General features: G+C 34.9%; 1 protein-coding gene across 1 annotated transcript; it reads right to left on the bottom strand.

The window, feature by feature from the left end:
• Positions 1-22,608: 22,608 nt before the first annotated feature.
• On the bottom strand, positions 22,609-23,526 carry LOC139870762 (uncharacterized). The gene is made up of 2 exons (XM_071858540.1): positions 22,888-23,526; positions 22,609-22,839 (listed from the first exon to the last, which is right to left on the bottom strand). The coding sequence occupies exons 1-2, from the start codon at positions 23,524-23,526 to the stop codon at positions 22,609-22,611; spliced, it is 870 nt and encodes a 289-aa protein (XP_071714641.1).
• Between the last annotated feature and the right edge of the window lie 834 nt (positions 23,527-24,360).

Genomic DNA, 24,360 nt, shown 5'->3' with positions numbered 1-24,360 from the left:
CAAGCATCACAGGATTTGCAAAGAAGGTGTGCGTCTTTGTAAATTGTAGGCCAATAGAATCCAACATCATAAACTTTTCTTGCTGTTAGTTGAGGCCCATAGTGCCCTCCTGTTGGTCCTGTGTGACAATGGTTTAAAATTTTACTGGCTTCATCTCCGAATACACATCGGCATATTATTCCATTGGGACAACTTTTAAACAGATGTGGATCTTTCCAAAAATAGTGTTTTATATCACTGAAGAATTTCTTTCGTTTTTGGTACGATAATCCTTTTTCAAGGAATCCACATACTAAGTAGTTTGCATAGTCTGCAAACCATGGTATTTCATTATAATCTATCTTCAATAGATATTCATCGGGAAAGTTGTCTTGTATGGCCGATTCATTTAGAACTTCTAATTCAGGATTTTCAAGACGAGAAAGATGATCAGCGGCGAGATTTTTTGCTCATCTTTTATCTCGGATTTCAATATCGAATTCTTATAAGAGTAAGATCCAACGGATTAATCTTGGTTTGGCATCTTGTTTCGAAAATAGGTATCTAAGAGCAGAATGGTCGGTATAGACCACCGTTTTTGCTAGAACGAGATATGAACGAAATTTGTCAAAAGCAAAGACAATAGCAAGGAGTTCTTTTTCAGTAGTTGTATAATTTGTTTGTGCTCCTTGTAACGTCTTACTAGCATAATATATAGGTTAAAATCGTTTTTCAATCATTTGTCCTAAAACGGCTCCCATTGCAAAATCACTTGCATCGCACATTAGTTCAAACGGTAGATTCCAATTTGGTGTTATCATGATCGGTGCATTAGTGAGTTTCTCTTTAAGAATATTAAAAGATTTGATACATTCATCTGAAAAGATGAATGGAGCATCCTTTTCTAGGAGTTTATTCATAGGAGTGGCAATTTTAGAAAAATCTTTTATGAAACGTCGGTAAAAACCGGCATGCTCTAGAAAACTCCTAACTCCTCTAACATTGTTGGGATGTGAAAGTTTAGCAATTACATCTACTTTAGCTCTATCCACTTCAATTCCTTCTTTTGAAATTTTATGTCCAAGAACGATGCCTTCTTTAACCATGAAATGGCATTTCTCCCAATTAAGTACTAGATTTGATTCTTCGCATCTAATAAGCATTCGTTCCAGATTAACTAGACATGATTCAAATGTATCACCGAAGACTGAAAAGTCATCCATGAAAACTTTCATGCATTCTTCTATCATGTCGTGAAAAATCTCCATCATGCACCTTTGAAAGGTTGCAGGGGCGTTGCAAAGTCCAAATGGCATGCGTTTGTAAGCAAAAGTACCATAAGGGCACGTGAATGTGATTTTCTCTTGATCTTCGGGTGCTATTGGAATTTGAAAGTATCCGAAAAATCCATCAAGAAAACAATAATAACTATTTCCGGCTAATCTTTCCAACATTTGATCAATGAAAGGTAAGGGAAAGTGATCTTTTCTGGTGGCGTCATTTAATTTTCTATAATCAATACATACACGCCATCCTGTTACAGTTCTTGTAGGAATAAGCTCATTTTTTTCATTTGTAATGACAGTCATGCCACCCTTCTTAGGCACGCATTGAACTGGGCTTACCCATGGACTATCAGAGATTGGATAAATTAAACCTGCATCTAGCAGTTTAATAATTTCTTTTTTAACTACATCTTGCATATTCGGATTTAGTCTTCGTTGGCATTGCACATACGTTTTATGACCTTCTTCCATAAGGATTTTATGTGTGCAATATGAAGGACTTATTCCTTTAATATCATGAATCTTCCATGCAATGGCTGGTTTATGAGCTTTCAACACAGAAATGAGTTGTGATTTCTCATTTTCAGTAAGAGAAGACGATATTATTACAGGTAATTCAGATTCACCATGTAAATAAGCGTATTCCAAATGGTTTGGAAGTGGCTTTAACTCTAATTTCGGAGGTTCTTCTATCGATGATTTATATCGATATCTGTCTTCTTATTTTAGCATTTGAATTTCTTCTGTTGTTGGTTCATATCCATTAGCTATAAGTGTAGCTAACATTTCAGCTTCATCAATTTGTTCAGTTCCTTCTCCTAAAGAACATTCTCCTGTTCCTTGTAATTCTGGAAATTCTTCTAACAATTCTGCATGTGAATCTATAGTTTGAATATAATAACATGTATCATCTGCAGATTGCAGTTGTTGCATTGCTCTATCAACTGAAAAGGTAACACTCTCGTCCTCTATACTTAGGGTCAATTTCTTACCGAACACGTCTATCATTGCTTTAGCCGTGTTTAAGAATGGTCTTCCTAATATGAGAGGAACTTTAGAATCTTCTTCCATGTCCAGAACAACAAAATCTACTGGAAATACTAAAGTACCAACTTTAACTAGCATGTTCTCCATTATCCCTCTAGGATATTTTGTTGATCGATCGGCTAGTTGTATACTTATTCTTGTTGGTTTCAATTCTCCAAGGTCTAGTTTAGTGTATAGTGAATACGGCATTAAATTTATACTAGCACCTAAGTCTGCCAATGCTTCTATTGAACTAAGGCTACCCAGAAAACATGGAATTGTGAAACTTCCTGGATCAGATAATTTTTCTGGTATCTTATTCAACAGTACTGCTGAACAATTAGCATTCATAGTAACAGCCGAGAGTTCTTCCATTTTCTTTCTATTTGAGATTTGATCTTTTAGAAATTTAGCATATCTAGGCATTCCTGAAATCACATCAATGAAAGGAAGATTTACATTTATCTGTTTAAACATATCCAAGAATTTGGATTGCTCAGCTTCAAGTTTCTCTTTTTTCATTTTACTTGGGTAAGGAAGTGGTGGTTGGTATGGTTTAACATAAGGTTTATCCTTAGAAGTGGTGGTTGGTATGGTTTAACATAAGGTTTATCCTTAGCTGTGTTATCTTCATTAACCTTTTCAACTACCGGTTCTTTTTCCTTATCTTGATCAGGTTGTGGTTCTTGTGGAGTAGGAATAGCTTCATCAGAAGTTACAGGTATTTCAGGTGATTTAAGTGTTGTACCACTTCTTGTGGTAATGGCTTTAGCTGTTTCATTCCGGGGGTTTTCATTTGTATCACTAGGTAAACTTCCTGGTTTTCTTTCACCTATTAACCTTGCTAGGTTACTTACTTCTTGTTCCAAGTTTTGAATAGATGCTTGTTGATTTCTAAATACTTGAGCATTTTGTTCATTAGTTTGTTTTTGAGATGTGAAAAACTGCGTTTGAGTTTCAACTAGCTTCGTCATCATATCTTCTAAATTCGGCTTTTTATCATCGGGTTGTGGTGGTTTGTTTTGAAAATTAGGTCTTTGCTGGTTGTAAGTATTGTTAGATACTTGTTGATTGCTAGGACCTTGTTGGTTGTTGTATGGAATATTTCGGTTATAATTCTGATTTTGATTGTAAATCGGTCTTGGCGGTTGATAATTATTCTGATAATTATTTCCAGGCCTTTGGTTTAGATATGAAACATTCTCTCTTTGTTCCATTGTTAATTCAATACTGAGACAATCTTTTGTCAAATGTGGTCCTCCACACTGCTCACAACTAATTCGTTTTGAGTGGATATCTTTAGTCATCTTTTCCATTCGTCTCTCCACAGCATCTATCTTTGCGGAAATGGAATCTAAGTCATGGCTAGAATCGGCTCTAGCTGCTTTAGATGATCTAACGATATCTTTTTCTTGGTGCCACTCATGTGAGTGGGAAGCAGTGTTATCAATAATTTTGTAAGCATCAGTTTCGGTTTTCTTCATAATGGAACCACCAGCTGCAATATCTATGTCTTTCCTTGTAGTGATGTCGCATCCTTGGTAGAATATTTGTACTATTTGACAGGTATCTAAACCATGTTGCGGACATCCTCTTAATAACTTTCCAAATCTTGTCCACGCCTCATATAGAGTTTCATTTGGCTTCTGTGTGAACGTAACAATTTCTCCTTGAAGTCTTGCGGCTTTAGATGCCGGAAAGAATTGTTAAAGAAATTTTTCAACTAAAACTTCCCATGTATCGATCGCCCCTTCAGGTAACGATTCCAACCAATCTTTGGCTTCTCCCTTTAAAGTCCAGGGAAATAACATGAGATATATCTGTTCATCCTCAACTTCTCTTATTTTAAATAGTGTGCAGATCCTATTAAAGGTACGAAGATGTTCATTTGGATCTTCCTTCGGCGCACCACTAAATTGGCATTGATTAGTCACCATGTGTAGAATTTGTCCTTTGATTTCATAATCTGGTGCATTAATGTCTGGATGAGTAATTGCGTGACCTTGGCCAGTGCGTTTAGCTCTCATTCGGTCTTCCATACTTAAAGGTTCCAGATTTTCCATGATTGAATTTGTTGAATCCGAATCACTAGAGGATTCTGATTTAATGGTTCGTTCCTCAACAATCTCTGTTTGAATGATTGGTGGTTCCGGAGGAAAATTTAATGGTTCAGGATCTATGAATTGTCCCTGAATATTATCCGGATTCTCAATTGTGAGGTCGGGTTCAAAAAATGGATTATCGGAAATTTGAATTGGAGTACTTGGTCGACTGGATGATGATTCTAAAGGAAAATCAACGGCGATAATATTTGCTAGATGTCTTGATCTAGTTACAGGTGGTGAACGTACAAAAGGTGGTGAACGTCTTGCTCGGTGCATTCACTGAATATCCTATTAGTTTTTAAAAGGAAAGAAAAAATTATATAAGTTATCCAATTAATAGACTTTTCTGATTTTGCCCACGTTTCGAATAGCCAAAAGATGCAGCAGAGGGGCAGGATTCGTTTGGTCTCAATATAATTGAGTACTGTTTGGCTCCAATAACCCGGTCCACGTACAAATCCAACTATTACTACGAACCAGAAAATTTTGATGTCTATCAATTTAACCACTTAAAATAAATTTTCGTAATTTTAAGAAGTATAGATAAGAAGTAGAAAAAAATTCTAAGTCCTAAAAACTAGAATGACGAGAAATAAGAAAGAAAAAGAGCGCGTCGAAAAAGGTCGAAAAATGTCGAAAAAGAAAAGATCGAAAAATAAAAGGCGTCGAAAAATAAGAAAGAAAAAAAAATGACTATAAAACTTAAAAAAAAACTCGACTAACCCAACCTTATTACTATCACTAACTTAAAATTATAATCGCAAATTGAGATTACTAATTGGAATGATAATTGATACATAGGTAAAAGGTGTCTAAAAATATTAAAGCTTACAGGAAAAACTATATCCCAAATGGCAATATCTCAAAAAGGTATTAAAACTTAAAAAAAACGTCGCAGAATTCTAAAGCACTTAAATCTTAGTCTAAAGAAAAAGCACTTAAGGGATTTTACGGCAAAGCTTAAAAATCTAGAAATAAAAATAACTATGGCAAAAACTATGAATTAAAAATAAATACGAGCAAAAATTACAAAAGTTACGCTAAAACAATTAAAAAGGGATAAAATATAAAAATATACTAAAAGTTGTAAAAAGTACAATTTTTATAAAAATATTATTTTTATATTATTTATTTTATAAAACTATTAATTTTATATTTTATAAAACTAATTAAACTTAAAAATACAAATTAAATAAATAACTAAATTAAATATTTAACTAATCTAACCTAATTAGGGTTTAAATATAATAATAATAATTATAAACCGTAATTAATGCAGTACTCAGTCAACTGTGGCGTGTCAGACGGGCTCATGCGATCGCATGAGTCCTAAGTTATCCAGCCATGCGATCACATGGGCTAGGGTTTCGGGCCACAGAGTGGGCTGCTACAGTACCGGACTCGAGTGTTTTTTTTTTTTTTTTTTGCTGTGTTGAATTTTCTGTTTTATATATTTATGTAATATATTTATATAAATTAAATAAAACTTATATTTTTATAAAATAAAGATAAATAAACTTTTATAGAACTTAAATATTTAACAAACTCTTAAAAATATTTATAGTTTTGTTTTCTTTTTATATTTTTGAATATATTAAAACGTATTTTTACAAAAGCGTAATTTTTTTTTTATATTAGCGTTGCGCTTCCGGCTTTTAAGCTAGATGGTTCCCCGGCAGCGGCGCCAAAAATACTTGATGGTTAAAGCTAAGGGGTATAAAATACTATTAAATTTTAGCAGGAAATACTATTAAATACGATACAATTTTACACAAGATATTTATTTATTTATAGAATGGATATACTTAAACCTTGCTACAACACTTATAGGCAGTGTACCTTATCGTACAGTAGTGTAGTTTTTAGTAAGTCCGGTTCGTTCCACAGGAAAAATCTTTTAATCAAAGCTTAACGCTATATTAGTTTAATTTATAAAAATACGAATATATATATATATATATATATATAAGTAATATTATTATTTTAAAGGGGGGTTTTTACCGTTTAATGACCGGTTTGTCGATTTTAAAACTTTAGTCGCAGTTAAAACAAAATGTAAAATATTAAATAAATAAAAGACTTAATTTAAAGCGTAAAGTAAATAACGATAATGAAATTGCGATAAATAAAAGTGCGATAATTAGAAGTGCAATTAAATATAAAATAAAGGAAATTAAATATGAAATAAAAGAATTATGCTTATTTAAACTTTTCGTAATCATGATGTTTGACGTGTTGATTTTAGTTTTATGCACATGGGTTAATTGTCCTTTGTCCCGGATTATTTAATATGTCCGTCTGGTTTTTGTCCATAACAGTCCATCAGTCATAAATATAAAGTGCGAGTGTCCTCGTCAAATTATCCTTATACCCGAAGTCAAATATTCCAACTAATTGGGGACTTAAACTGTAACAAGGTTTTATTACTTTGTTTAATAATTACACCAGGATGTCGACTGAGTGTAACCCAAGATTTTAATACTTTGTTATCAATTATGCCAAGTGTCCTTGTACATAATTTCACCCCTGTTTTAATAATTCTAGTGGCTATTAATCCATTCCCGTGTCCGGTTAAATGAACGATTATTCGTACATATAAATACCCTGCCCATCGTATCCGATCGAGTGTATATGGTTATTTATAGGGACGTTCAATTGTAAATCTTTATATTAAAATTAACAAACTATCATTTAGTTAAACAAATATAAAGCCTATTAATAGCCCATAGTCTAATTTCCACAAGTGTCGTTCTTTTGTCCAAACCCCAATTATGGTACAAAGCCCAATTACCCAATTTTAATATTTTTAGCCCAACATCATGATTACTTCGGATTAAATAAGCATAATAATAACTTAGCTACGAGACATTAAATTTAAAAGGTTGAACATAACTTACAATGATTAAAAATAGCGTAGCGTTACACGGACAGAATTTCGACTTACACCCTTACAACATTCGCTAACATACCCTTATTATTAGAATTAAAATTAAAATTAAAATTAAAATATAAATATAAATATATACTACGTATATAGATAGAGAGATTGATATTATGGATGGAAAAATGGTGCACCAAAGCTCGATTTTTATAGGCCTGTGATCTGGAAAAGGGGCTCATGCGATCACATGGATTTATGCCTTCCAGGGCATGCGATCGCATGGCCAGCTGGGGAGAGCCACTTTTGGTTGTTTTCTTCTGCCGACGTTTATTTAAATATAATATAATATATATATATTAATTTTAAGAATTAATTATATATTATATTATATTCATATGCATAGTTGACTTGTAATTTTTAGTCCGTTGCGTCGAGCGTTGAGAGTTGACTCTGGTCCCGGTTCCGGATTTTCGAACGTCCTTGCGTACAATTTAATATCTTGTACTTTTCGTTTTGAATCTTGTACTCTTGTAATTTTGAGACGTTTCTTATCAATAATTGGAACCTCATTGATTGTATTTTGTACTTTTGAGCTTTTTGGTCGTTTGCGTCTTCAATTCGTCGAATCTGTCTTTTGTCTTCACCTTTTATTATTTAAATGAATATCACTTGTAAATAGGACAATTGCAACTAAAAGCTTGTTTTTCTTGAGGAATAATGCTATGAAATATATGTTCGTTTTTAGCATTATCAATGGTCAATGGTGTTTCCGCCGAGGAAGCAAAATATTGGGAAGATTACCAATTTTCCGATGAGGATTCCGATAATATTATAGAAATTACCTCGACCCAATTTAATAAAGCGAAAGAAAATAATAAGGGAAAAGGTATAAAAATAGAGAAACCGGATTCCAACCCCGATGAACTTTATATGTATCGGCAATATCCGTATTTCCTAAAATGTAACAATGACCCGGGAACCTCTAAACCACCAGGTTTTTCTAAACCATTGTGAAAAACGATGGCTCGTATTAGAGGAACACCATATATTCCTAGAAAATTAGAAAAACGAACCAAGTCCGAAGAAGAAGAAGAACCAGTGATTCATATTAGAGGGTTGTAATCATGTTGTGTATTATATGTATTGTAGTGTGCTTGTACTTTTATGTTCTATGTAAAAATTGCTTGTATTGTTTGTTATTACAAATCTAATCCTTGTCTATTTTACAGTATAAAAACAAAATGGACGTTAAGGGTAGACAACCGAATATTTTAGAAGACCTACCAGAGGATATGATTAAGGAAATCTTGTCTAGAGTCGGTCAGAATTCATCAGCACATTTAGTTATGGCGAAATTAACTTGTCAAACATTTGAAAGACTTTCCAGAAATGCCTTAGTTTATAAAAGGCTTTCCTTTGATAGGTGGGGTATATCACATTGGGGAGACCGTAAGTTACGTCGTGTTTTCTTTGAAGCATTAAATGCGGGGAACCCAAATGCAATTTTACGCTACGGGTTAAGAACCTATTTTGACTCAACATATCCCAACATAGGATTTCGTGTATTAGAAAGAGCTTCTAACATGCAACATAAAGAAGCATGTTATGCTTACGGGTTAGTGATGTTCGCTTCTTACCAAAGTGAGAAAAAGAACATCGGATTTCAACTTTTAAATAAAACCTTCCCACAAGTGACGAATTCAGTAGTTGGGGTGAGAAACAAGGTTTTTAGATTATTACGAGGCTGTTGGACATTACGAAACCCTCGTCCTTTTGACGACATTACAACATGCTGCCTAGCCAATGGTCATAACGGTTATTTTCCACAAGACCAAGGATGGGAAGTCGTCTTAGTAAAACCAGAATGCATGACTTGTTTCTGGACTTATGAATTACGTGTATTTATTTCCTTTGCTGAACAACTTGCGTATTAACTAGATTTATCTTCAAAACTGTCCTGTATCATAGTGTACTATATTTCATGTTATATGCAATATAGCGAAGTTGTAAGTTTGAAGAATATTTGTATGTGATATATTATTATAATCAGTTTTTCATATGGAATTGTAGTAGTTGAATTGTATATTAGCTACTAAGTATGAACTTAACGGGTAGGTACTACCCGAATTTAAACTTATAAAACGCTAATATGAAGAAAAAGCTTTTATAAATGAGTTCATATTATGCTACGAAATACTATTGACTACTCTTAATATTCTGTATGATTGACTCGATTCAGTTGGCTATTTTGAAGGAAAGGCACCGACTACTCGACACACCATGAATATGAGCGAAGAGGAATTTCGTACCTTTCTTGCTGCAAAAATAGCCGCAGTACAGGCTGCGCTTCTTACCAATAATAACTCTGAATCTAGCAATGCAGCTAACGGCGCAAGAAATCGTATAGGATGCTCCTACAAAGAATTCACTGCCTGCAAACCTTTGAAATTTGATGGAACCGAAGGACCAATTGGATTGAAACGGTGGACCGAGAAAGTCGAATCGGTGTTTGCCATAAGTAAGTGTACTGAAGAGGACAAAGTTAAGTACGCTACGCATACCTTCACAGGTACTGCATTAACGTGGTGGAACACCTATCTTGAACATGTAGGACAAAATGCTGCTTACGCACTACCGTGGTCGGCATTCAAGCAATTGATGAACGAGCAGTACCGTCCTAGAAATGAAGTCAATAAACTCAAGGTAGAACTTAGAGAGTTACGAACACAAGGGTTTGACGTTACCACGTATGAACGACGATTCACAGAGTTGTGCCTATTGTGTCCGGGAGCATTCGAAGATGAAGAAGAGAAGATTGACGCGTTTGTAAAAGGGTTACCAGTAAGGATTCAAGAAGATGTGAGTTCACACGAGCCCGCTTCTATACAGAAGGCAAGTCGAATGGCTCATAAACTTATAAATCAGATTAAGGGAAGAATTAAAGAGCAGGCGGCCGAAGAAGCCAACACGAAACAACTCAAGAGGAAGTGGGAGGAAAACGGTGACAAGAGTCACCAGTACAACAACAACAACAATTACAACCTCAATCGCAACAACTATCCCAACAACCGCAACAACAATCGCAACAATAACCGCAATCCTAACAATAACTACAACAAACATCCAACAACAACAACAACTACAACAACCATTTCAACAACAATAACAATCCCAACAACAACCTCAATAACAACAACGGCAACAAAAACCAAAAACAGCCATATCATAGGTGTGAAGAAAATCATCAGGGTTTTGCACGACATTTTGCAACAGGTGTAAAAGATATGGTCATAGCGTGACAAAGTGTGAGGTCTACGGACCAAAGTTTAACATAACTAAAGGAACAAATAATGTCGGAACAAGTAATACCGAAATGAATAGTGTCGGAGCAAGTAATACCAACGCTGTTTGTTATAAATGTGGAAAACCGGGCCAAATTATTAGTAATTTCCCGAATCATGGGAATACTAAGGGGCAGGGCCGTGGAAGAGTTTTCAATATTAATGCGGCGGAAGCACAGGAAGACCCAGAGCTTGTTACGGGTACGTTTCTTATTGACGATAAATCTGCTTATGTTTTATTTGATTCGGGTACGGATAGAAGCTATATGAGTAGAGAATTTTGTGCTAAATTAAGTTTCCCATTGACGCCTATGGATATTAAATTTTAACTCGAATTAGCAAACGGTAAATTAATTTCAGCAGATAATATATGTCGGGAGAGAGAAATTAAACTGGGGGATGAAACGTTTAAAATTGATTTAATACCAGTCGAGTTTGGAAGTTTTGATGTAATAATTGGCATGGACTGGTTGAAAAAGGTGAGAGCAGAGGTCGTTTGTTACAAAAATGCGATTCACATTATGCGTGAAAAAGGAAAACCTTTAATGGTGCACGGAGAAAAGAACAACGCGAAATTAAATCTTATTAGTAGTTTGAAGGCGCAAAAACTAATAAGAAAAGGTTGTTACGTCATTCTAGCACACGTCGAGGAAGTTAAACCTGAAGAAAAGAACATCAGTGATGTTCCCGTCGCAAAAGAATTTCCGATGTATTTCCGAAAGAATTATCGGGATTACCCCCACATCGATCCGTTGAATTTCAAATAGACCTTGTACCAGGAGCTGCACCAATAGCTCGTGCTCCATACAGACTCGTACCAAGCGAAATGAAAGAATTACAAAGTCAGTTACAGGAACTTTTAGAGCGTGGTTTCATTCGACCAAGCACATCACCATGGGGAGCTCCTGTTTTGTTTGTTAAGAAGAAAGATGGTACATTCAGGTTGTGTATCGACTACCGAGAGTTGAACAAACTTACCATCAAGAACCTCTACCCACTACCGAGAATCGACGACTTATTTGATCAACTACAAGGCTCGTCTATTTATTCGAAGATCGATTTACGTTCTGGATATCATCAAATGCGGGTGAAGGAGGATGATATTCCAAAGACTGCTTTTAGGATGCGTTACGGTCATTACGAGTTTATGGTTATGCCGTTTGGATTGACTAACGCACCAGCAGTGTTCATGGACCTCATGAACCGAGTGTGTGGGCCATATCTTGACAAGTTTGTCATTGTTTTTATCGATGACATAATTATTTACTCGAAGAATGATCAAGAGCACGAAGAACATTTGAGAAAAGTGCTAGAGTTGCTGAGAAAAGAAAAACTGTACGCTAAGTTTTCAAAGTGTGCATTTTGGTTGGAAGAAGTTCTATTCCTCGATCACATAGTGAACAAAGAAGGTATTCAGGTGGATCCAGCAAAGATTGAAACCGTTGAAAAGTGGGAAACCCCGAAAACTCCGAAACACATACGCCAGTTTTTAGGACTAGCTGGTTACTACAGAAGGTTCATCCAAGACTTTTCCAGAATAGCAAAACCCTTGACTGCATTAATGCATAAAGAGAAGAAATTTGAATGGAAAGATGAACAAGAGAAAGCGACTCAATTGTTAAAGAAAAAGTTAACTACGGCACCTATATTGTCATTACCTGAAGGGAGTGATGATTTTGTGATATATTGTGACGCCTCAAAGCAAGGTATCGGTTGTGTATTAATGCAACGAACAAAAGTAATTGCTTATGCGTCTAGACAATTGAAGATTCACGAACATAATTATACGACGCATGATTTGGAATTAGGCGCGATTGTTTTTGCATTAAAGACTTGGAGGCACTACTTATATGGGGTCAAAAGTATTATATATACCGACCATAAAAGTCTTCAACACATATTTAATCAGAAACAACTGAACATGAGGCAGCGCAGGTGGATTGAATTGTTGAATGATTACGACTTTGAGATTCGTTACCACCCAGGGAAGGCAAATGTGGTAGACGACGCCTTGAGCAGAAAGGACAGAGAACCCATTCGTGTAAAATCTATGAATATAATGATTCACACTAATCTTACTACTCAAATAAAGGAGGCGCAATAAGGAGTTTTAAAAGAGGAAAATTTAAAGGATGAAATACCCAAAGGATCGGAGAGGCATCTTAATATTCGAGAAGACGGAACCCGGTATAGGGCTGAAAGAATTTGGGTACCAAAATTTAGAGATATGAGAGAAATGGTACTTAGAGAAGCTCATAAAACCAGATACTCAATACATCCTGGAACGGGGAAGATGTAAAAGGATCTCAAGAAACATTTTTGGTGGCCGGGTATGAAAGCCGATGTTGCTAAATACGTAGGAGAATGTTTGATGTGTTCTAAGGTCAAAGCTGAGCATCAGAAACCATCAGGTCTACTTCAACAACCCGAAATCCCGGAATGGAAATGGGAAAACATTACCATGGATTTCATCACTAAATTGCCAAGGACTGCAAATGGTTTTGATATTATTTGGGTAATAGTTGATCGTCTCACCAAATCAGCACACTTCCTGCCAATAAGAGAAGATGACAAGATAGAGAAGATAGCACGACTGTATTTGAAGAAAGTCGTCTCCAGACATGAAATACCAATCTCTATTATCTCTGATAGGGATGGCAGATTTATTTCAAGATTCTAGCAGACATTACAGCAAGCATTAGGAACTCGTCTAGACATGAGTACTGCCTATCATCCACAAACTGATGGGCAGAGTGAAAGGACGATACAAACGCTTGAAGACATGCTACGAGCATGTGTTATTGATTTCGAAAACAGTTGGGATCGACATCTACCGTTAGCAGAATTTTCCTACAACAACAGCTACCATTCAAGCATTGAGATGGCGCCATTTGAAGCACTTTATGGTAGAAAGTGCAGGTCTCCAATTTGTTGGAATGAAGTGGGGGATAGACAGATTACGGGTCCGGAGATAATACAAGAAACTACCGAGAAGATCATCCAAATTCAACAACGGTTGAAAACCGCCCAAAGTCGACAAAAGAGCTACGCCGACATTAAAAGAAAAGATATAGAATTTGAAATTGGAGATATGGTCATGCTTAAGGTTGCACCTTGGAAAGGCGTTGTTCGATTTGGTAAACGAGGTAAATTAAATCCAAGGTATATTGGACCATTCAAGATTATTGATCGTGTCGGACCAGTAGCTTACTGACTTGAGTTACCTCAACAACTCGCGGCTGTACATAACACTTTCCACGTCTCGAATTTGAAGAAATGTTTTGATAAAGAAGATCTCACTATTCCGTTAGACGAAATCCAAATCAACGAAAAACTTCAATTCATCGAAGAACCCGTCGAAATAATGGATCGTGAGGTTAAAAGACTTAAACAAAACAAGATACCAATTGTTAAGGTTCGATGGAATGCTCGTAGAGGACTCGAGTTCACCTGGGAACTAGAAGATCAGATGAAGAAGAAATACCCACACTTATTTCCAGAAGATACGTCAACACCTTCAACTGCTTAAAATTTCGGGACGAAATTTATTTAACGGGTAGGTACTGTAGTGACCCAAACTTTTCCATGTTTATATATATTAAATGAAATTGTTATTTACATGATTAAGTGTTTCCAACATGTTAAGCAATCAAACTTGTTAAGACTTGATTAATTGAAATAGGTTTCATATAGACAATTGACCACCCTAGTTGACCGGTGATTCACGAACGTTAAAACTTGTAAAAACTATATGATGACATATATATGATTATATATATAGTTAACATGATATTATGATAAGTAAGTATCTCATTAGGTATTTTAACAATGAGTTATATACATAAAATTGAGTTTATTGAATTAAGAAACTCAAAACGATATATATAACGATTATCGTTATAACAACGTCTTACTAAATACATATGAATCATATTAAGATATTGATACACTATGTTTAATCATTATAAATGATAAGTAAACATGTCATTAAGTGTATTAACAATGAACTACATATGTAAAAACAAGACTACTAACTTAATGATTTCGAAACGAGACATATATGTAACGATTATCGTTGTAACAACATTTAACTGTATATATATCATACTAAGATATATTAATATATCATAATATCATGATAATGTAATAATTTAACATCTCTTTAGATATAATAAACCATGGGTTAACAACATTTAACAAGATCGTTAACCTAAAGGTTTCAAAACAACATTTACATGCAACGACTAACGATGACTTAACGACTCAGTTAAAATGTATATACATGTAGTGCTTTAATATGTATTCATACACTTTTGAAAGACTTCAAGACACTTATCAAAATACTTCTACTTAACAAAAATGCGTACAATTACATCCTCGTTCAGTTTCATCAACAATTCTACTCGTATGCACCCGTATTCATACTCGTACAATACACAGCTTTTAGATGAATGTACTATTGGTATATACACTCCAATGATCAGCTCTTAGCAGACCATGTGAGTCACCTAACACATGTGGGAACCATCATTTGGAAACTAGCATGAAATATCTCATAAAATTACAAAAATATTAGTAATCATTCATGACTTATTTACATGAAAACAAAATTACATATCCTTTATATCTAATCCATATACCAACGATCAAAAACACCTACAAACACTTTCATTCTTCAATTTTATTCATCTAATTGATCTCTCTCAAGTTTCATCTTCAAGTTCTAAGTGTTCTTCATAAATTCTACAAGTTCTAGTTTCATAAAATCAAGAATACTTCCAAGTTTACTAGCTCACCTCCAATCTTGTAAAGTGATCATCCTACCTTAAGAAATCCTTGTTGTTTACAGTAAGATATCATTCTAAATCAAGGTAATACTCATATACAAACTTTGATTCAATTCCTATAGCTATAACTATCTTAATTCAAGTGATAATCTTACTTGAACTTGTTTTCGTGTCATGATTCTACTTCAAGAATTTCAAGCCATCCAAGATCCTTTGAAGCTAGATCATTTCTTGTCACTTCCAGTAGGTTTACCTACTAAACTTGAGGTAGTAATAATGTTCATAACATCATTCGATTCATACATATAAAACTATCTTATTCGAAGATTTGAACATGTAATCACTAGAACATCGTTTAGTTAATTCTAAACTTGTTCGCAAACAAAAGTTAATCCTTCTAACTTGACTTTTAAAATCAACTAAACACATGTTCTATATCTATATGATATGCTAACTTAATAATTTAAAACTGGAAAACACGAAAAACACCGTAAAACTGGATATACGCCGTCGTAGTAACACCGTGGGCTGTTTTGGGTTAGTTAATTAAAAACTATGATAAACTTTGATTTAAAAGTTGTTCTTCTGGGAAAATGATTTTTCTTATGAACATGAAACTATATCCAAGAATCATGATTAAAATCAAAGTGGAAGTATGTTTTCCAAAATGGTCATCTAGACGTCGTTCTTTCAACTAAAATGACTACCTTTACAAAAACGACTTGTAATTTATATTTCTGACTATCAACCTATACTTTTTATGTTTATATTCATAACATATAGTTCAATATGAAACTATAGCAACTTGAAACACTCAAAACGGATTTAAAATGAAGAAGTTATGGGTAAAACAAGATTGGATATTTTTGATTGTTATAGCTACGAGAAAATTGGTAACAAATCTATATTAATCATATCCTAGCTAACTTATATTATATTATACATGTATTCTATTATATTATGTAATCTTGGGATACCATAGACACGTATTCAAATGTTTTGACATATCATATCGACCCATCTATATATATTATTTGGAACAACCATAGACACTCTATATGCAGTAATGTTGGAGTTAGCTATACAGGGTTGAGGTTGATTCCAAAAATATATATACTTTGAGTTGTGATCTAGCCTGAGACGTGTATACACTGGGTCGTGGATTGGTTCAAGATAATATATATCAATTTATTTCTGTACATCTAACTATGGACAACTAGTTGTAGGTTACTAACGAGTTAGCTATATAGCTGACTTAATAAACTTAAAACATCAAAATGTATTAAAAGTGTTGTAAATATATTTTAAACATACTTTGATATATATGTACATATTTGTTATAGGTTCGTGAATCGACCAGTGGCCAAGTCTTACTTCCCGATGAAGTAAAAATCTGTGAGAGTGAGTTATAGTCCCACTTTTAAAATCTAATATTTTGGGATGAGAATACATGCAGTTTTATAAATGTTTTACGAAATAGACACAAGTAATTGAAACTACATTATATGGGTGAATGATCGAAGCCGAATATGCCCCTTTTGCTTGGTAACCTAAGAATTAGTAAACCGATCTACTAATTGACGCGAATCCTAAAGATAGATCTATTGGGCCTAACGAACCCCATCCAAAGTACCGGATGCTTTAGTACTTCGAATTCGTTTTTATCATGTTCGAAGGATTTCCCGGAATGATATGGGATATTCTTATATGCATCTTGTTAATGTCGGTTACCAGGTGTTCACCATATGAAAGATTTTTATCTCTATGTATGGGATGTTTATTGAAATATGAAATCTTGTGGTCTATTATTATAATTTGATAATATATAGGTTAAACCTATAACTCACCAACATTTTTGTTGACATTTTAAGCATGTTTATTCTCAGGTGATTATTAAGAGCTTCCGCTGTTGCATACTAAAATAAGGACAAGATTTGGAGTCCATGCTTGTATGATATTATGTAAAAACTGCATTCAAGAAACTTATTTTTGATGTAATATATTCTTATTGTAAACCATTATGTAATGGTCGTGTGTAAACGGTATATTTTAGATTATCATTATTTGATAATCTACGTAATGCTTTTTAAACCTTTATAGATAAAATAAAGGTTATGGTTGTTTTAAAAATGAATGCAGTCTTTGAAAAACGTCTCATATAGAGGTCAAAACCTCGTGACGAAATCAATTAATATGGAACGTTTATAATCAATATGAACGGGACATTTCAGTATTAACCCTTTACCCAAAAAAAAATAATTCACACTATACCGGAAATAATAGGATCCGCCAAGAACTGCGTGAATGAAGGATATCTCTTTGGTATATATCAGTGTTACAGTTTGTCATTTATCAATTTTATGTAAACAATAACAATGTTAATACACCAAAGTCATCAAAATCCACATAACTGCAGTTTGTTTATTTATTTATATAGTAGATAACCACAATCAATTGAAAGGCAGTCTATAAGTAGCACAAAAACAAACACAATCAATTGATTTACATAAACGCTTTAACACCTCTTTATGTTACAGTTTGTCATCTATCAATTTTATGTAAACATAAACCATGTTGATAAACCAAAGTCATGAAATCTGTTTTGTGGCTGTATGCAAGAAAAATGGATTAAGAAAAACTTTGTAAAAAACATAATTGAATAAAGACCAGCCATGAATAAAAAAACTATCAGCTTCATATTACTTAGTTTTGGGTAGCAAAAACACGATCTTTTAAACCCTAACAAAAGAGGATAAATAACATGTAATTGATAGGGGTAAAAATGATTATGAAACAATTGTTGAAGATGTAATTTCAGGAATCATCTTCTAAGCAGGATATATAAAATGTGAGTAATTGATAAGAGTAAATCAAAAGTGAAATTAACAAATAATTACTTGTTTAATCGAAGGTTGCAATGATGAATGATTTGACATGAACAAAACATAAACCAATGATTTGACATGTTTAGTGCTTTTTTGACGTTGTCGATTGTGGGTGTGTTTGGCCGACAGCTTATTGGAGATTATGGGAGCTTAAACTTTTTTTTTTCATAAGCTTACAGAGCTTATGAAAAAATAAGCTCTGAAAAAAAGAAGCTAGTTGAATTAGCTTATAAAAATAAGCTCCTAAGGAAGTTAATATTACATATTTGATCTCATATCTAAACGAGTTACATATCGATTCTGACTCTACATAAATAATGGACTAGATCCATTGATCTAATTGAAACTAACTATTGAATTCGACCTTAATCAACATTGAATGATCAATCCTAAATTAGATGTTTTAGATCTAATTTAGGAATTGAGTGCAATGAGGGGTGGATGGTGGTGTTGATAATGTTTTTGGGACCTTATGATCGTCTTTCACTTAGGTTACAGTGATCAATCACCATGTCCCGGTCTTGATTGCATTTCCTTGGCTTGATTATGATTAAGGCTTGTGCGTATTCACAAGCGAACCATAAAAACCTTGGCAATTGTACAGAATCAACAACCTAAAATGAGAGGTCAAGCTCCCTATTTATAGGCTTCGGATTTTCAAAGAGCTAACAACCGCGCAGCACCGCCATATCCACAATATTTGTGCGGGACACTTTCGCAGATATTCTTTGCGTATGGTTCCGAGTGTTTAAACACAGCGCACAATTTTTTAATTATCTCTGCGGCTCTGTTTGTTCTTGCACTTGAGTTGCACTTTGTACTTAAATTATACATATATATGCCTATATATATGATCAAGTCCCCCCAGTTTATTGTGATATATTTACGTAGAAAATATAACATAATAAACTCTAAAAAAATGTAGTTAAAAATGTATCCCTCAAACGTTACGCAATTTTTTATGTTGTGATGAGTTTTTTCGCAGTAGTTATGTTACCGCTAAACTTTTGGGCATAACAACGGCTATGTAGTTTCCCAAAGTCTTTTATGCATTTACTGACCATTAAAGTAATCCGTTGTAAAGTTAATTCACCTATAAATACCAACGAATCCATTTTTAGCAAAATTCACTTTGCCAACTCACTTATTTTCATATTCCCAACACTTCGATCATCCACTCTCTTATTTTTCCATCGTTTATCAATCTTTGCAGCTTATTCTATTGATTCAACATGAAGATCCAAGAGCTTAGTCAAAAGGATAATCCTAAATAATTTATTGCTTCGCGGCTTAGAAGCCCAGAAGCTAAGCCTCAATCTTCTTCTTCCAAAAAGGGCATAGAGGTGCCTTCTACTGCAGACTCGGGGAAAAACGTAAATACGTTGGGCCCTTTGCATCTGAGCAAAGGCAAACCCGATCAAACACTAAAAACTTTGTTGAAACTCCCATTATTTCAGATTATTCTTCTGAAACAAAAACGCGTAAGTCCATTCGCCTTTTATACGCATATAATGACTTCGCAATTTATGTTAATATGCATTTACAACATCCAATTTAATCATGTATATTTCTTTTTGCAGGTGAGCAGACCAGTACTCCTCCAGAGTCTGGTGATCTGACCCTTGCTAAATATGATGAAGTGCTTCGCACTCCTCCCAACACAATTAATTCAGTACGAATTGATGGTTTTCATGGGTATTTTTGCGCTTCTTCAGCTGCTGCAAAGGAGCAATTTGAAAAAATGAAACTTGCAATTCCTGACAATCTGCGTCAGGAATTTGCCAAGCTAAATTTTTATATGGCTTTTAACTCAGCTGCTGACATGATCGCTCGTCAAGAGCAATTTAATAGCTTCTTTAACATCGAGAAGCTCAAGCTTGAAGAAGAACGCAAGAAAACTACCCTTGCGAAACAATAATGCTCCACCCTTTCCACAGACCTCAAGGTTGCAAACGAGGCTATGGAAGATCTTAAAAACCAGTTGTCTGCAAAGGCAACTGAGGAAAACAAATTAAAGGCGGTGCTTGAAGCTGCCAATAAGACGATTGATGAGCGCACTTCAGAGCGCGATAAAGAGAAGTTTTCCAGGGTTGCTGCTCAACTGGAATTTTCAAGACTGTGCCAACATCTGCCTGTTTTTGCGCAGAAAGTGATGGATTCTCAGCCTGTGTATGAGAAATTTGATGTTTACGTTGCTGCACTTCAGTAACGTGAGCGTGTTAAGTTCTACTCTCTCCTTGGCGAGATTTGCTAGTTGCCAGAGCCATTGCCCGAAGATATGGTAAACATGCTCTGCAGCCGTAAAGAGGCTGACGAATTATATGAACTTGCCAAGGTGGACATTGTTGAGATTCCTATCCCAAAATTTATCGAAATTAGGAAGAATAGGGATGCAACTGCTGAAGATATAATGAAACTTGATCTCAGCAAAAAAGATAGCGAAAAGGCACAATATTTTGCCATGCTCTTTATATTTTGTAACAGGGTAACGCAGCTGTCTCTGCGTTCTTATTAATTTTAATAAAGTTCCTTTTATCATTATCATTATCATTATCAATTGCAATTGTTTATTTTTATAGCGCTTAGTTTCAATTTATATTCGCAATCGCTAGACTTGTCCTTTGCATTTTCAATCATTTACTATTGTGCACATAATAAAGATTTACTTCAGCGAAACAATCTTTTACTTGTATAATTTTTAATATACCTTGCGAACCTTCCAAGTTGGCCGAAACGATCCTTGGGAAAAATATGTGTTATAGCGAAGCATCTAAGTTGGGCAAATTCACAACTTAGGAAAATTATATATATAGGTTCCATCATTTCGCTAACACTTTCATAAAATATGTTCCCATATAGCGGTCTTTTCCTTCGCTATAATTTCTGCGTGTTTTAACATTACGCATGGACTTTAACCATTTTGCAATTATAAGTTTTAAACCACTGATTAAAATATCATTCCATCTCAAAGAAACAAACAGTTATCATTTAATTCACAAGAAACTGTTTATACATTTCTTAATACAAAATTACATTTCTGCGCATTGTTTACAACTTATGCGTAATATCGTTTTAACAGCGTAGCGTTCCATGCATTAGGAATAACTCTTCCATCGATGTCTGCCAATTTATAAGAGCCCACCGCATTGATTGCTATTATTTGGTATGGACCTTCCCAATTGAGCCCCAATTTACCAATATTTTTTGCGCGGCTTGCTTCATTATTACGCAGAACCCATTTGCCAACATCGAAGGCTAAAGCACGCACCTTTTTGTTATAATATTTCACAATTTACTGCTTGTTATTTGCTTATCTTATTGCAGCCATTAATCTGCATTCCTCCACAAAATTTAAATTTTCGCACAAAGCATCATTATTTGCAATTTCATCAAAATTGGCAACCCTATGTGTTGGCACAGAAATTTCTGTGGGGATCATTGCCTTCGAGCCATACACCAAACTAAAGGGCGTTTCGCCAGTGCTTTTCTTAAATGTTGAGAGATGTGCCCACGGCACATTGGACAGTTCATCAACCCATCCAGTCCGCTTTTCATTCAAGCGTTTTTTAATGCCGCTTAATATCGCGGTTAGTAACTTCGCATAAGCCATTGGCCTGTGGGTGTGCAACAGAAGCAAACTTCTGCACAATATTAAGTTCCTCACACCAACTTTTAAAGGGATCTTTTGCTATTTGCGCCCCGTTGTCACATAAAATTTCAAGAGGAATCCCAAATCGACAAACAATGTGTTCCCAAACAAAATTTCGCACTTGCACTCCTGTGATTGTGCGCAATGCTTTTGCCTCTACCCACTTGGTAAAATAATCAATTGCAACAATTAAAAACTTCACATTTCCTGCACCTGCAGGAAATGGCCCAACAATATCAATTGCCCATTTACAAAACGACCATGGTGAATTGACTGGAATCATGTCATGTCTCGACTTTATGTTCTGCAGCACATGAATTTTGCAAGTTTTGCACCTTTTAACTATTTTTGCAACATCGCGATACAGAGTTAGCCAAAAGTAACCCAACCGCATAATTTTAGACGCAATAGTCTTATAGCCAGAATGCAATGCACAAGAACCGCTATGCACTTCTTCAATGATCACTTCTGTTTCTGCGGGACCAAGACAGCGCATTAGTGGCCCATGATAAGAATTGTGATATAAGATGTCATTTTTAATTGTATACATAGGCGATCTTATACGCACTAATCTTGCTTCATCTTTATCCTCTGGCACTATATTATTGCATAGATTTTCAATGATTGGACTCATCTAGTTTGGGCATTCTTCTTCAATTGCCACAACAATTAAACTGCCATCAATTGCTTTGCTGGGAAATTCAAAGCTTTCTTTTGAAAATGTGAAAAAGTTAAGGCCGCAAGTTTGCTTAGTGCATCTGCTTTTTTGTTTTGACTCCTTGAAACTTGTGCAAGCTCAAAATGCTCAAATTTTTCCGCAGTTTCTTTTAGCAACTTTAAATACTTTTGCATAGAGAGCTCATGTGCATCAAAGGATCCATTGAACTGATTGGAGACTAACTGCGAATCAACATATGCGTGTAGCTAAGTGATGTTTAGTTTAAGCACAATGTTCAATCCAGCAAGCAGCGCCTCATATTCAGCTTCATTATTTGTAACATCAAAATTGAATTGTAGCGCATATGTATGTTCTTCACCATTCGGGCTTGTTAAAATTAATCCTGCACCTGAGCCCTCTGTACATGATGCACTATCAGTAAATAAATCCCATGTTTCACCTCGCACTGGTTTCAATTCTGTTTGCTCATGAATTACTTCCAATTCACCAGTCATTTCTGCGAGATAATATGCTAAAACTTGCCCCCTCACAGAAGTTCGCGGAAGGTAAGTGATTTCATAAGATCCTAATTCAATTGCGCATTTAGCAAGCCTTCCGGATATTTCAGGCTTGTTGAGAACATGTTTAACCGGCAAATCAGTTAGAACATGAATAGGATGTCCTTGAAAGTATCTCCGCAATCTTCTTGATGTTAGGAGCAGCGCGTATACAAATTTTTCCATTGGCGCATAGTTAATCTCACTCCTAGTAAGTGCCTTACTTACAAAATAAATCGGCTTCTGCGTTTTCTCACGCTCTGCAACCAATACTGAGTTAAAAGCTTCATTTGCAATAGAAACATAAAGACACAAAAATTCGTCCTTTATTGACGCATTTAATGTTGGTAATGTCGCCAATAATTGCTTCATTTCTTGAAACGCACTTTCTGCCTCCGCAGTCCAGACAAAATTTTTCTAATTTAAACATCCTTTAAGTGTCTTAAAAAATGGCAATTGTCGCTCCGCAGCTTTTAACAAAAATCTGGTCAAAGCCGCCAACTTGCTCGTTAAACTTTGCACTTATTTTATTGTTTTTGGCGCAGTCATGCTTTCAATTGCAGATATCTCTAACCTTAATGCCCTGTTCAGTAATATAATATCTCAAAATTTTGCCCTCCTTTTTGCCAAAACTACATTTAGAGGGATTTAACTTCATATTTATCTTGCACAGATTTTGAAACGTTTCTGCAATATCGTCCCACATTTCATTCTGCGTTCTGCTCTTTATGACCAAAGCATCTACATATGCTTCAAGATTGCGGCCAATTTGACTTTCAAATGAGCTATCTATCAAGCGTTGATATGTCGCGCCAGCATTCTTAAGTCCAAATAGCATCTTGATATAGCAATATATACCTTTGCCCGTATGAAACGCAGTTTTATCTTCATCTTCTTCCGCCATTGGTATTTGATGATATCCCTTATAAGCATCAAGAAAGCACCTAAAAGGATATTCATTCAGCGCTTCAACCTTCAAGTCAATTTCTGGCATCGGATAGTCTTTAGGACACTCTTTATTGATATCCTTGAAATCAATGCTCATCCGCCATGATCCATTGGGCTTTTTAACAAGCACTGGGTTCGCAACCCACGTTTGATATTTTACCTCTCAAAAAATGCTTGATTTTACAAGTTTAGTTACTTCTCTAGGCAACCATTGCATATGGTCTGAGCCATGCCTTTGCGCTTTTGAATTATTGGCTT

This window comes from Rutidosis leptorrhynchoides, chromosome 10 (assembly GCF_046630445.1).
Source record: "Rutidosis leptorrhynchoides isolate AG116_Rl617_1_P2 chromosome 10, CSIRO_AGI_Rlap_v1, whole genome shotgun sequence".
Lineage (NCBI taxonomy): Eukaryota > Viridiplantae > Streptophyta > Magnoliopsida > Asterales > Asteraceae > Rutidosis > Rutidosis leptorrhynchoides.
The sequence above is the reverse complement of the archived record's forward strand: the minus strand, read 5'-3'. Positions and strand labels throughout refer to the sequence as shown.